At 41.3% G+C, this 15,384-nt stretch overlaps 1 protein-coding gene across 4 annotated transcripts in view; it reads left to right on the top strand.

Moving 5' to 3' along the window:
- The window catches only part of epha3 (eph receptor A3), a 97,976-nt gene extending 93,834 nt beyond the window's left edge, over positions 1–4,142 (top strand). For all 4 annotated transcript variants that reach the window (XM_076747041.1, XM_076747040.1, XM_076747043.1 and 1 more), the window contains one exon: positions 1,410–4,142. In XM_076747041.1, coding sequence (XP_076603156.1) covers positions 1,410–1,515 — 106 coding nt within the window. In that variant the 3' untranslated portion in view covers positions 1,516–4,142. The remainder of the gene's footprint in view (positions 1–1,409) is intronic.
- Positions 4,143–15,384: the final 11,242 nt, after the last annotated feature.

Below are 15,384 nucleotides of genomic sequence, written 5' to 3'. Positions count from 1 at the left end.
CTCACTCGTCTGACTTTTAAAGGGATAGTTTATATTTAGGGATAACTCAATAGCAATGTTTCCATCTAGAAGTAAGCTATAACTACAGGCTGTGCAGATCTAATTTAGACACCAGCAAATACTGTTTGGCTTGTATCTGATTAATATTAAAAACAGGATTAACATTAAATATCCATAAACTAGCATGACAGAGTATTACCAGTACACAAAATGCTGCTGTCAGAAGAGATTATTGTTTCCCATATGATGGTTCATCATAATTTTCATTATTAGTATATGGATGGAAACCTAGCTAGCTGTCTGTCTATGGCATATTGATTGTTACTGCAACAAAAGGCAGAAACTCATGTGGTCTTTTTAGTGTTTAATTTTATTGAAATACCCTATAAACTATCCCTTTACATTGTAGTGCCGAGTGAAGCAACATTGTGGTTTTTGTCGTTTTCAGTTTTTCCGGCTGATCATGATGTTTCTAAATGTCTGCTATTTGGGCTGCTTTTGAAGAACTCAATGCTCTGCTTGCCTCTGAACAGTACAAACTTTATCATGACCATTTTCGAATAACACTAAAATGTCTAAAGTGACTCCACTGCTTCTACTAATACAGAACCATTGTTTTTACTTCTAGATGGGCAGAAGAGATGATTCTTAGCGAGCGCTGTGACTTCTAATATCAAAGATGCTCTGTACATATTATGTATTTTAAGGCTGTTGTTACTGTACGCTTCTAAAACGGCTTGATGTTTTAATTGAGCTGACTAATACTGGATTCGATGTTTATGATGCATAACATGTGACACTGACGCTGTAGCTCTAAACAGTCTTCCTATACAAATTGTCTTTTCTTACACTTGAATGCATGTAACTAATCTTTTAAGAGCTTCTCAGAGTATTAACAAGTCAACGGACGTATCTGAATCAGAGTGTTATGTCTTACACATGTGCCAGTGCTGCTCCTCTCCACATGCTTACCTCCCCTGTCAAAGAAATCCAGTTCAATGCAATGCAGGAAACTGGGTCTTTTATGCCACTGTGGCCCTCACGTGCTACTGTTTCCTCCACTGACAGGGTCGTAATAACAGCTGTCAGTGTAGCCCCATAGGCCCACCTCCCTGTTTGTGAGTGATGGAGAGTCAAGGCAACACCCTCCCCCCTAGACCGCCTCTAGAGATGTGGCGGCCCAATGGCCTTCTGGGAAATGCAGTCCTTTGTGAATGACAGCTGCATGGGGAAGTGAAGGGAGCAGCGCTGGGAGCATGCTTAAATGTCACATGGATGTCACATCCTCCAACACTAACGCACACTTTCCATCTTTTTTTCCCTCCATCACGCCCCTCTTCCCTGATTGTGTCTGGTTGTCGGCCTCTCCTCGACTTCTCTCTCTCCCCCTCTCTCCTTTCACAATCCAGGGATCTGAAAAAAGTTGGAGTGACCATCGTCGGACCACAGAAGAAGATCGTGAGCAGCCTCAAAGCCCTAGATTCCCACACCAAGAACGGCCCAGTACCTGTTTAAAAATGAACCCAACAAATAAAATCACCAGAGACCTGTCTGTCGGTGTGGTTGCTAATCACAGTCTAACACGATGGCTTCATATTTAAACTGGATACGGATGGAAATGGAGGAAAAATATGATCAGATTCAAATGAGGGCTTCCATTGTTTCGTTGAAAGACGATAAATCAAGTCCTGACAGAGATACGGGAAGAGTTCAGTGCAGACCTGCCAGCTAGTTAACTGGCGGACTCTTCAGCCCTCCGTCCCTTCATGCCCAAGTTGAGATGCCTTACAGACAAATAAGGGGTAAAGAGAGCAGAAGCGAAGCCAAGGAAGCCAGGGTTACAAACTGGGACTGGACTGGGATACAGGGCAAAGACTGGACTAACGTAAAGCCGGAGCTCTCCCATATTGGCTAAGCTGGCTTGCGTAGCCTTCCCTTTACAGCAGAGAGGGGACGGGCATGCTCACAGTCTCTTCCCACCACGCCTGACTAGCAGCCTGTGGAACGAGGCGGTGAAACGGCTGAGATGCCTTGTGTAGAGGAGCATGTCAGACAGCAGCAGCTCACCCGGGTGTGGACCCTTCCTGGACTAATGAGGTCTGAGGCGTGAGATTTTGTTGTAACTACCTACATTTACTGTCTCTATCCATGAGCGAACTGAGCTGATATGGACACACCTCGACAATAACCGAGCCATTTTACTCCGTAGCTCTAACCTATAGCATTTGCATTCAGTAGACATGTCACATAAAAGCAATAATTATGATAATCAGTTAGTCTCATTGTATGGAAGCCATGAGTCTGTCACATGTACAATGTATTGAACGCTGTGCTTCGAAGGTACAGGGGCCATAACACACTTCACACACAGAATTTTCTTTATGGTGACATCTATGTTCTATGTGCTTATGAACAGATATTGTACAGTTATAGTGCTGTTCCCTCAACCCAATGCCCTTTGTGTGAAATCTCAGGATGTATACGTTATTCGTTCCACTTTCTCTAACAAGGGGAAACAGAAAGAGAGAACGGAGCAGAGCCAGGAATTGAGATTGCAGGTTAAGAGAGACAGGAGCGAGAAAAGAGGAAACCGTAAGAGAGAAATTGATGTGAGGCAAAGAGAACTTGAATAAGACGATGCGGTGCCGTTAAGGCCTCCGCTTCAGACATTCTTGCTGTGTTGCGGAAGTGTTTTAAACTAGAAGTGAGTTTGTACTTGAGTTTTTTTCTTCAGGTAAGACAGGTCGGCATGATCAACCCCACACAGCATCAGGCACCACTTTCTCTCTGAGGGATGGGATTCGTTCTCCACATACGATCAGTTCACTTCAGTTCAGTTGAGACCGCCGCTGCTGATCTGAGGGTCTTTTAGTCCCTTTGCTTTGGTTTGGATCCATAACTTATTAACAGAAGCATACCTTTGTTTTAGTATAGAATTAGCTGTTAATCCATAAATCTCGGTGTGTTTAATGCAAAATGTAGAGTGCCTCCTCGAGTTGGGTTGGATCGTGGCGGGATCACCAAGCAAAAAGCTCCAGTTTTGATTTTTAAAAAGTCTTGGTGTTTTTTTTTCTGTGTTCTCATAGGGGTTTCTTAATCACTGCCCTAAACTAACAAGGTGTGAAAATGCCCTGAAAGAGATGCAACACTTCCAATAAATGACTGCTTTCCGAGATAGTGTCCTAGTTCATCATATGTCCAGGATATGGTTTCCTAAAGGTACCTTAGAACTTGTACTATGAAGTACAGACTTAAAGATGTTACTCTCCTGCTTTGATGTCACCCGGTCAATCCCTCAGTGCAACATATACCCAGTATTTCTAAACTGGCACTTTGGTACTTTGTGCTGTTTGGATGGGTAACATTAAACCACGAGCGCATCATCTTTAAGCTTCTTCCAAGCACTTACTGTAGTACAAAATATTTGAGCACTTTGAATGGAAATGCTATTGCCTTGGCTGTAGACTAAGTTTATCCAATGGACTGGGGTGATTTTTGGTGCTTTTGGGAAACCCAGCCCTGTTCAGTGTGTCAGTCGGTCCTCTGTTACTTGGTCTACCTGTGGATGCTGCTGTTGCTGCTATGTGTTCTAATTAGCATGTACATAATGTAAACCATCATAATGATAGCAACTAGCGCTACAGATCCCACTATATGTACATGGCCATCCTTCTTTGTACAAATGTTTGTATGTATAAAAGAATAAATAAAAATTGTGCAACATTTTTAATTAAAAAAGAGACAAAAATCATCTGTATTATATTTTATCTTATTTTATTTGTCTGCTCTGTTTTTCTTTTCTACAATAAAAAAGCAATTATGATTACGTTATTATTTATTTGTTAACATTATACAGCGCAATGTTGATGTTTTTTGTAGCATACAGTAAATTATGTGTCAGTGCTATCTGTGTTTTGGTTTTTGACTTACTTTATAAACCTGGGACATCTGAGAGAGCAATACTGTTATGCACCCTATATCCAGATCCCTCATTTCCTGTCTCGAGACTGACCCATGTGTCTGTGTGAGAGTTTACGTGTGCAAATGTAGATGGCCTTGTCTACTAATGTAAAATGATTTGTAGTGGAAACATTTATATTTTTATAATAAATATTCGCAAAATATTTTCCAAAAAATGGATGACGATAGACCTGCTCCTGTGTTTTTATTTCATCATGTGATGACATCACAGACCAACAAATAATATTAGCTTCTCTCTTATTTCCATATGTGTGGAAATCAAACAGCCATAACTCAGATGTCATCTCTTTTATTTTACATTCCTTAGATCAATCTTTTGGCATATCCGGCCTTCTTCAGGATGAAAGCCTGCCATCATCTGACTGACATATATGGTGTACAGGACAGGTGTTTCAAATCACTGAGTTCACAGGGCAAACATGAACAGAGAAGGAGTCCATAGAAAGGTCAGTCACAGCCAAGACAGGTCTTCACCATCAGTGTCCGAACTCCAAGGATCACCAAAGAGATTCTAGTAGAAATTACAAAGTATAAAAATATGTAAATGCTTATACACAGGTTGAGCAACGAGTCTACAAAATAACATGAATAGACATGGGAGTGACATTCAACATTTGAAGTCAGATCAGATCAGATAAGTAAAAAACAAGCATATTAAAGATCACATGGTAAAAATGACAAAATTAGGTGTATACATACAGTATAAACAAAATGTTTTACATTTACATTACATTCAATGTAGTTAGCCTTGTAATTTTAAGTGAAAGTGGGGTACATCTACACCACTGCACATCAATATTCAACTTCATCTGATAGGTGCACTTCAACCAGTTGGATTTTGTAACCTGTCGTAGTGGTTTTGAGGGGTGAAAATCTGGACACAATTAAAATTCAAATTTGAAAGTAAGTCAACATAACATTTTAGAAAATGTGCATTTGAATTCAAGCACAAAAATGAGACTTGACTTTAAAATTTCATACATTCAGCACACAAATCATTTTATTCAGTATGATCTTTTTCTATCTGTTATCATATCATACTTACAGTTGCTATGTGTGTGCTTTGTGAAAATAAACTTTTACACTGTTGGTACTGAACTTTTAAAAACTTTATTTAACATCTGGGTTTTTGCAGAATTGCCTGATAGCAACATCTTGTCTCATCATGGCGCTGTCATAAGTCATTCACTCTACCGTTCTATACTGGACCTGCTACACTTTGTCCACAAACCCTCCCACATCTGTTAACCAGCCTCCAACTTAACCACCCCAGCCTCTGTTTCTAATCCCTTCCACCATGCTGCCGCTTCCTGTCGGCTCGCCCCGCCACATCTAATAAAACATTTTGTTTCTGATCATCGCTAGTTAAAGTCGATTTGTTGTGTTATTTTTATGTGGAAGATCTGCGTTTTCTCTTTTTTTGCTGGCTGGGAGGAGTTGAGATGTGTCACACAGGGAAAAGAGTGATGGCTGCTCTGCTCGGTGTTGAAAGGCTGACACTATCCAGATGTTCCCAGGCAGATGTGCAGAAAAAACAGGACATTGCCCTCCCAATTCAGGAAACAATGAACACAGTATGCTTGACAACGACACCAGTTCGGTCTTGTTTTTAATCTAAAAAAACCTCCATGGTACTGAAAGACAGAGGCAGAGCGGAAGTGGGGGAGGTAGAGAGAGAGAGAGTTAAGGGGAGATGAAGCTGTAGAGAGGAGGATAGAAGGCAGGTGTGCTGGCATTGTGATGCCTGTGGCAGCTCTGTCCAAGTAGATAAGAACTCTTCTAACAGCGGCATATGATAATGCACTAACCCTGGAGAAGATTATCCAGCACCATTCATCATCTTGCTTGGCATCGCGCTGTTGAAATGCGCTCCTCTTGCTGCTGCTGCTGCTGCTGCTGATACAGAAAGCATGGTTCCACTTGGAGAGTAATGATAATGAGAAAACAAAGTCATGATGTGTAAAATTTATTTCCCACTTTCAACCGGGGTGACATGCAATCATCCAAAATACAGCTCTGCTTTTTCCAGACTTTTCTGACACTGGCACTGTTTCTGTATGGGCTTGATGCCACAGATCCATCTGTGACCAACCTGTTCTCACTCCCAACTCGTCACATATGGATGCTTTTAAAGGTACTGGGTACCCCTTTAGCATCATTTTTGTGCTAGGTAATCCGACTTTTAGACAGCCATTCTCATGTTATTGCTCACTTGACCAAGGAGCCCTGTATGCTAAAAAAGGCCACTTAAGGGGAACCCACTGCCTTATAAAGTGATGCCAATGATCCTGATCAAGCTCCTGTTCTGTATTCACTTACTGTGGCAACATGTTTATGCTGACTTGAGGACAATTTTCCAAAAGCTTTTATATTTTTAATTATGTGTCAACCACCCCCTCTGTCATGATTCTGGGTCTATATTCTGACAGCAGGAAATGCAGTCATTAAATTCCGCCAAATGATTTCTCCAGTTCCAGTGAATTCTTAAAAGTCACTTCATTTTCTACTGTCTAGTTTAGCCACTTAAATACAGCTGATGGAAACACACCTGGGTCTTTTTTTCTTTCTTTCTGTGAAAGCAGGACAGTGGCCCATATCCCATCCTCCCCATGTAGCGATGTCTCCTCCCTTTGAAGCCTGTTCTCTGGCCTCATCCCCCTATCTCTTCCTTCTTGTTTCCTGCTAAAAACTGGCCTCCAGCTGGGTGCAGCTGCTTAGCGGGGCCTGACGCCATGTTGCAAACTCATCCCGCTCTGCTCAGCTCGCCCTGTGGCCTGCTGTGAGAATGTCATCCTCGTAAGCTCACTTCCTGGGTTCAAAGTTCACTGATAAAGGACCAGAATGTCACATGTTAATTATCTTTGTTGCAAACCATGTTTATCTGTCTGCAGCTGTAGATTATGGAGGAATTACTGCTTTTCCCCTCCAGTGATGTGCAGAATGTGCAAGAACACAAAGCGAGCCAGAGCTGGCACAAAGAGGATTTTGTATGTACACATGTACACTGCAGGGAGCACTGAGCTGTCACAATGCTGTCTTCACCACACACATGTACACATGCACACATGCACAGATAGATGGATGTTAGTTGTTGGCTTTGTAATGTCTGTGCTCTCTATGGAACTGAAGCACACACCGACTCTTCAATCATTTTATTACCAAAGTAACATACAGTGCTATCACCACAGAACACACATACGCAGGTCCCAGGACTGCAGTGCTGAGACCACTTCTGTCACTTTAACAAATGGTGTCATCACAAAGGGATGTGAAGCTATCATTACAGCCTCCTCACCAGTGATGATACAGTGGAGAGACAACTGGGCTACACTGCCACTACTACAATTTGTCTTTTTAAAGGTGGGGTCAGACCTAATCGAATACACTTTTTGTCAGATTCAACTAATATCTCTGGCTGGAAGGAGATACAGCTGTTTGTACACTGCCCTGGCTCTATGAATATGAAACAAGTGGCTCATACTGAGTCACAAAACACTACTCAAGCCAATCAGCAACAGGTAGCTTTGATGCTTATGCACAGGACAAGGCAGGAACGAGAGGGACGGTAAATCTGGCACACGGATGAGAAAAGATTATAGCAAAGATTATAAAAGAAGGGTTATGTGCAGGCAGGTGAAGCACCTTGTTAACATCAGTGAGGCTTTCCAATGACATTGAAACACATGAAGACGGATGCAGACGTTGCTATGATTCTGCTTGATCGGTGGGTAACACTGGTGTTGTTTTGCTAATGTAATGTTTGTGATTTGTTTGTGATTTGTCTGTCAGGTCAAATTTAATTACCTGCCCACAGACATTCAGCTTACTTTTTCAGTTTGCCAACATATACTGTTGTAACGTTAGCTGAAGTGGCAGGAGATTGTGAGTATCACTGTCTGGAGCTGGTGGCTCTGGGAAACCTTTTCAACCTCTCTGCATGTTAGCTCCATGAATTTGGAGGGTGTAGCTTCTGTTGTAGCACTGACGGGTGTATTTGTCTGGATGTTGAGTTCAGATATTTACAGTCTCTCTCCTTAATGGCTCACCCCACTGTTCCACTAAGTGTACACTGAATGTACAGGGAGGTGTGTGTTTTGATCACGCTAGAACTCAGATGAAACCACTGTCACCAAGGCGCCTCAACTGGGATGAACTTGCAAAGAAAATTGTGTTTTTGTTTATTGAAAGTTCATCTGAAGTTCGCAGTCACCCTCAGGATGTTTACATGTCAACACTAGATTAATAGAATTCTGCACGTCTTAAAGTTTTCATTTTGTTTTGCTTTTTTAAGCTATTTGAAATGTTGGATTTTGTTTTCTCACGGCTCAGTCCATGTGGGTGTATGACAGCACAGAAGTCTCAGACATCACTTTCCACCCTCTATTGGAGCCTGTTTTAACTTCAACAAAGGAACATCCAGTCCTATTAAATCAAGTCATTGACTTTGGCATCTCTTCAGCCCACACCAAGAGGATATTTAGGTCTCTGATGTGTTAAGTTATGACATGAAGCGATATGACCATGGTCAGATTCAACTGTAGAAAGCACAGTAAATATCGAGGTAGGCAATGCTGTAAAACCCCAGAACTTTTCTCTTTATTTTGCTCTGCAGTTTTCCATGTGACTCAGACTTGACTCATCTCCTTGCTTTATGTGCTGAATCTTGTGCCTTTGATTTTCAGACATGCTCGCAGCGGAGCTTTGGAGATGGCAATGTCGCCCAGTCAGTCGGTTCACTGCGTCATTCCAGATTGAAATATCTCTATTCCACTCATTCTGATGAAGTTTGTGGTGATCCTGATTTTCCCCAACACGACCATGAGGTTTGGTTTTGAGTCAAATTTCTTGACAGCTGTTTGATGGATTGTAATGAAATGTTTGAAAGGTATATATGGTTCCCAGATGATGTATCCAAATGAGTTTGGTTATCCCCTGACTTTTCCTTCACCGCCATTATCAAAATTTGAATAACTTTCCCAGTACTTCAGATCATGACCAAATACAAATACAAAAATGTCAGCCACAGTTTTTGGTAATTTCTTTATGTACAAATTACCTAACTCTTTGCACCCCACCGATCAGTGATGTGCTATATGAAAGAAGATTCACACACATTATTTCTATCCATACAACAGTAGGTTTAATGCTCAAACTGATGACATTTGATGGTTCTATTCCAAATCAATAAAACTGATTGAATTTGTGCTTCCTCCCAACTTTGCACAAAATGACCTCTAAAAATGTGTCATTGCATTAGAAATAATGAAAAACCTACTCTGGAGCACAGCCCAGAAAATGAAGATCAGAGTGAGTGTAATGATACCTGAAGAGTGCTATTACCACTCTATGTGTTAATGTGGTTGAAGCCAGGCTATAGAGCTGCTGGTCCTGCCTGCTGTTGACACCATTGTCCATACCGGGGAGAATTGATTTTCCATGAAGGCTGAGTGATGTGGAGGGACTGCTGGCCCTCTGATGTCAGCACTCTGTCATCTCTCTCTGTCTTTCTTGCTCTCTACATCATCTCTGGCACTCTGTATTCTCCTTCCTCTCTCGTCTTTTTTTCCCTTTTCTCCTCCTTTCCTCCCACCATTTCTTTTCAGTTCAGTCTCTTTTCCTTACTCTTCACCTTTCTACCCTCTGTCCTCACTTTTCATCTCCCCCTCTGCTTGTCTCTCATCTCCTCTCATCCACTCTCTGCTGCTCTTCAAGTCAATTCCGCTTTATTGGCATCATGTCATATACGTAGCTTACAAGCATTAATTAAACAGAGCTAAATAGGCAAACCCTGCTCTCCCTCCCTCTCTCTCTCCTTCTAAAGCAGCAGACCGGATGGTTACATGATGAGATCATGATCCTAAATAAGAGCCCAATTTCCACTGTTGTCACACTCTTTGCATCATTCACATGAATGAATTTCAGACAGCTAAGTGTGATAGAGTCTTTCTTTTGGAACAAGATTGCATTTTGTTTACTTTGCATCCATTTCTTACACAGTTTTGGAAAAAGAGAGGACTCTTTTTGGGAGTAAGAGTAAGTAACTCTGTTGGCTGTCTTCTGAGTTTGTCTCTTGTGTTCCTCAACAAATGCACATAAACAGAAAAAGCCACACATATGCTGATGGCAAAACGGAAGACAAATGGAAGTTTCTGATTCTGATATATCGATTGTTACAATTTAATTAAAAAACATACAAAACAGTCACCCATGACCCTGCTGCCACATTATCACATATAACTGTAAGGGCATATGTTTATATTCATTGTCCATCTCTTTTTTTCTCTGTCTCACTCTTTGTCTGTCTTGCATTGTCTTCATTGCCCCATCTTTCCATCCACGTATTAAAGCCATATATCACCAGGATCAAACCCAGTGAGTCAGTCAGCGACAGGCTGATTTACTGGTGGGTTTCGTCTGTGTCTGTGAGTTTTATGATTGGGGTCGAGGGCCAGGGACACAGAGATACATTTCTGACAAGGTCTCTCTTTGACTACTGGTGTTTCTTGCACTTTTCATGCCATAGCACACAGCTTGACCTCCCCGAATTGCAAGGCCACATGTTAATGCCGCTTTTGACTTAAACAGCTGAGTTTCAGAAGATGTCACAGCCAGCGCTGACCAGCTGCTGCAGTGGTTAAGGAATGGCTGTGTTTATTCTGGGGTGGGATGTGATGCTGTTGGAAAAAGTCAGCACGACTCCTTGGTTTGTAGCGCAGACTTAGAGTGGGCAGATTCCACTAAAAGTTGAGTTTCTTTGACAAACCATTGGTGAAAGGGTGGCACATACTTACTGAAGTGCGTTTTTTTTTTTTTTATGAGTTTACTGAGATCACATATAAAAGTAATACTAAAGTTGATGCTGTAGTTCTCATATGAATAAATGCTATTATTTGAAATTCCTTATCTTGAACATAATGTTAGTCATTCTGAGTCTTTTTTTTTTTTTTTTTTTTTGCTGTTGATGTGACCCTTACATCTGTGAAGATGTGTCCCTTACATTATGATGATCAGGATGATGAGCGATTTTTCAACTGAACTTTAACATTAATATTTGTGTGCTATTGAGGCAGCAGATATAACCACTATGGTGCTGAACAACTTCACAGCCATGTGAGGACTTTCTGCTGTTTCTGGTAACTTCTGTCACAGTTGTGACTGGGTGACACTCACCAATGTGTTGTCACATTTGTGTTGATGTATTGTATTTTCATGGGTAATTACCATATTTTTATAGTATGCATATTAAGCATATTTCAAACCTCATTTCATGATTATTTCCAATCTGTTTTGCGCCACGTCTACTACGCACATTTGTAGCCCGCGGGGGGCGGTGGTTTACGTCACTCGTGACGTCTTGACGGTACGAGCGTCGTTTTACGGTAGTGACTGTGACCGATTTCCTTATGCTGCTGAGCGACGACAAACGAGCAGAAGTGAAGTTTCTGTCTCTGTCTCATTTATCTCGCCTGTTTACAGGTGGGTAAAGTATTGACCAAAACTAACTAATTAAGTCGTTCTTTCTAAACCTGGTTATTATCTGAGTAAAGAGATTGTTGAAGTGACGTAGTTCAACTTCGCGGCGTGCCGCCTTAATTTGAAAATGGCGCCAGATCTGGTGTCGGAAGTGATATTTTTGGGCGCCATGGACATTTGTGTTGATTAAACAATGATATAATAATTTGTATAATGTGTGCAGTTGTCAGAATATTTGTTGACTTAGTACGGTGGTTATAAGTTTGAGCACAAACATACAAATATAAGGTGAAAGCTGTAAGCTCATGTATTTCAAGGCCATATCGAAATGGTAGTTTTATTTTGACGGTTATCTGTTTGCTTGATGCCAGCCCGTACCTGTAACAACTGCAGAGCCTCATTCAGCTGTGGGACAGAGGCTAAATGGACTGGTTATGCTGGGACAGAGAGGCTGAATGGACTAGTTATCATGAACTGAGGCACGAGGCTCGGTGACGTCCAGACAGGTGAGTGCTAACTGCTGCAGAGACGTTTCTTAGCAACATAGCATTGTGTGTGCTAAAAACTGTGCTGCTCTCTTTGCTCGATGTGTGTTTATGGCTGCAGTTGCTGTGGAGTTTATTGTTTGTGCATCTCTGTTTTGTCTGCCTAAATGATGCTTGTTGCACCTGCCGCGGTGTTGCTCTTTTGCATTGTTGTTCATTAGTGTTTGTCTAACTTTTGTTAATTCTAGTGAGGCTATATAGAAGAGGGCTGTTGTAAATTTCTAATCAGTGGTATGCAGTGGCTGCAAAATCCTTGTATACCAATGGAATTCATTGTTGGTTTGGACATCTGGGCAGGAGTATTTTTGTGGCAGTGGGATGGGACAGGAGTGAAAATCCACCCTCTAGCGTGAAGTCTGATGAATTACCTGAAGTGTTGTCAGTGTTAGTTGGTGCTGAGGATGACAGTTTTGAAAATGAAAAGAAATCTGGGAGCGTGGAGTTAGAAAGAAGTGATGTTACCAGATCACAGTAGCCCATCCCTCGTCTCTGCTTGAGGCTAGTCACCAAAACAAGTACCACGTCCTGCGTTGACGAGGAATGTTCTTGTCGGTGACACGTCAGGACGCATTAGAGTTTACACCACAAAAGATCCCAGACCCACCTCGGAGTGATTAGATCACAATGCTTCTTGGTGGTTGTTTACACATCTATGCAGCGTTGTCCACTTGTGATTGGATCTCCCAAGATTTCAAATGTGCACTGTGAATCCGACACTTTTATAGGAGTGTGATGCAAAATCAGTGGAGCACACTTTTAAGAACATTTTCCAACACTAAATCTTTTCTTGCTTATGATCTACAGTAGTTCTGAGCATGTCCTGCTGCAGTGACCTCATCACCCCGCAGGCATTACAAATATGTCAGTGTAATGTTAATATAATGCATTATAATGTGACCGCATCCTGATTTTGGTTAGCTCTCAATTATGCTTTTGCTCTCCAGCTAAAGACTTAAAGACAAAATGATGGTTAGCGCAGAAATACTACTCCTCTGATAGTTGCAGATGGAGCTGTTGTGTGGGTATCTCCTCCTAGAACAATCATAAACTAATCCATATCTTGTCTAGAAGCACTCAGGCCAGGAACCATGACCTAACCAGTGAACGCAACACCAGATCCGTGCTTGCAGACATAAATACAGGGCACCGGGCAACTGGGACATAACACAGTGAAAACAACAAATGACACAAGCAGGCGTACTGCTGAGACCATAAGGCATACATGCATGAATGCTTCCACATAGTCCATAAAGCACAGTTTCTATCCCTCTCACATTCTCCTTCTCTCTCTCTCTCCCCTTTATTCCTCTTTCCTCTTGTGTGTTTCCATGTCAGCAGAGGAGACATGACAAGTTCTTTCCGGCCGTTCCCCAAAGTAAGCCAGTTCAGATTTTACCGCAGTCCGTCTGTCAGCCAGCCAACCAGTCAGTCAGTCATACCACACTAGTCCTGCAGGAATGTAGAAGAAGAGTCCAGCCCTGGGTTAGTCCTTTCATCATCAGTCATTTCATTTGCAATGTGATCATACTGGGGAAGAAAATGTGGAAAATACATACAAGTGTAATGGCATGGTAAATGTATTGTGTTGAAAAGCCATAAATGTTACATGGTTCACATCTATGTAATCTGTTTATACAGTCAAAATATATAATTTGATGCTTTTGAGCTTGGATCATGTTACCTTTAAGATCAAAATTATACACATGCTATGAAGCTGGTTGATGACTGACTTGTGTAAAGTTGTGTCTGTGCTGTAATGTTTCTCCCTTTCTTCCTCTCACATATACACATAAGGAATGTAAAGCTATTTATTTTTGTGCTAATTCTGCCTGACATTTACAATTACCGCTGTGTTTGGTTGCAGCGGAGCCTGCTTTAATAGGGCTGTTGAGTGTCAAACTTGGTTAGGTCGCCTTAGATCTCAAGCCTCCTTTCATGGGGACCTTATTGTTTGTGTGTGTGTGCAGAGGAGGTTGATGTGTGTGTGTGTGTGTGTGTGTGTGTGTGGAAATCCTTGCTAGCACATGTGTACAGCTCTAAATTAATGTGAGTGTGTGCAATTTTAAGAGCGCCAAAGCTCAGTTGGCATACATGGGACATGGGATACATTTCTGTTGGACTTTTTTATTCATGTGAACATGTGCACCTGTATATATGTAGAAAGACTTTTGCAGGCCCATTGGGGCCTTCGGGAACCGGATGGAGCTGATTGCTGCAACGAGAAATGATAAAAACGTTCAACTTCCGATGATTGTCATAAGAGGGGAAAAAGACATTAACAAGCCAGGCCGTACCGGCTGGGTTTTCATGCTCTGATTCTGACTTCCTCTCCAGTTACAGCCGTCCAAACAGTTCAGGGAAGTGCCTGCTGTAATGCACTAATGACATGAACAGTTAGCAGGGGACAGACAGACAGACAGACTCATGGGGACTGTCAGATATGTCGGTATTGATTTGGTAAGATGACACTTTGTCCTAATGGAGGCATTATGTTGTTAATACAGCATTATAGCAGACTTCTGGAGGAACAAACCTAACATTTAGGGGTAATAAAAGCCTTTTTGCTTCATTGATTACATGACTAACTACATGTATACTTATATATGCATGTATGGAGAGTGCTATATGTTAAAGTCATGATATACATTGTGTTTTGCAGTGAAATATATGTTGTAGTATTGAGTATTACTGAAGGCAGGTTTTGACAGATACAAAAAAAGTCTGTCTGGTGCTGAAGTAAATGTGGACGACACTGTCTTCATAGTCAGATGCATCCAACACTTCTATGCCTCGCATTTATACATAATCACACTTGTACTATTAGAGCAGCTCCAGTGGGTTTGTTTGAGAATATGCATCTTGATTGAAGGCTTTTAAAAAAACAGCGCTTGAGGATTACACCAGGAAAAAGTGGAAACTTATAATTAGCAGTTCACTATGCTAATTTGTATGCAACTCTTACCACCCCCGCTTTAAAGTTACCATAAGATAGCACTTATTGATCCCTGAGGTAAAAGTAGCAAAGAGTAATTTAATAAGTAAAGAAATTACAAATTAGAGCAAACTTTGAGCATACAGGCATAATGAGTTCAGAAAAAAAATGTTAAAACACAACCTTATCCCCTGTGAATTATGCTTATATTCAACATTTTTACATTGTCAAAACATTTAGAGGAACATTCACTGGACGTTAGTTTCTCTCTTCGTTCATTGGATTGAAAAGTAGCTTTTGATATAATGGAACGGTTTACTTTTTCTGATTTAACCATGACATGTTATGTTAAAGAAACCAGTTTGTGCATTGACAGAATTACTGCACAGAAGTTACAAACAATATGCTTCGGATGATTTCAGATACTCAGCGAGGAAGAGCCTGAAAAACAGC

The sequence above is a fragment of the Chaetodon auriga genome, chromosome 13 (assembly GCF_051107435.1).
Source record: "Chaetodon auriga isolate fChaAug3 chromosome 13, fChaAug3.hap1, whole genome shotgun sequence".
NCBI lineage: Eukaryota > Metazoa > Chordata > Actinopteri > Chaetodontiformes > Chaetodontidae > Chaetodon > Chaetodon auriga.
Note: the sequence above shows the minus strand (reverse complement) of the source record. Positions and strands in the feature narration are given on the sequence as shown.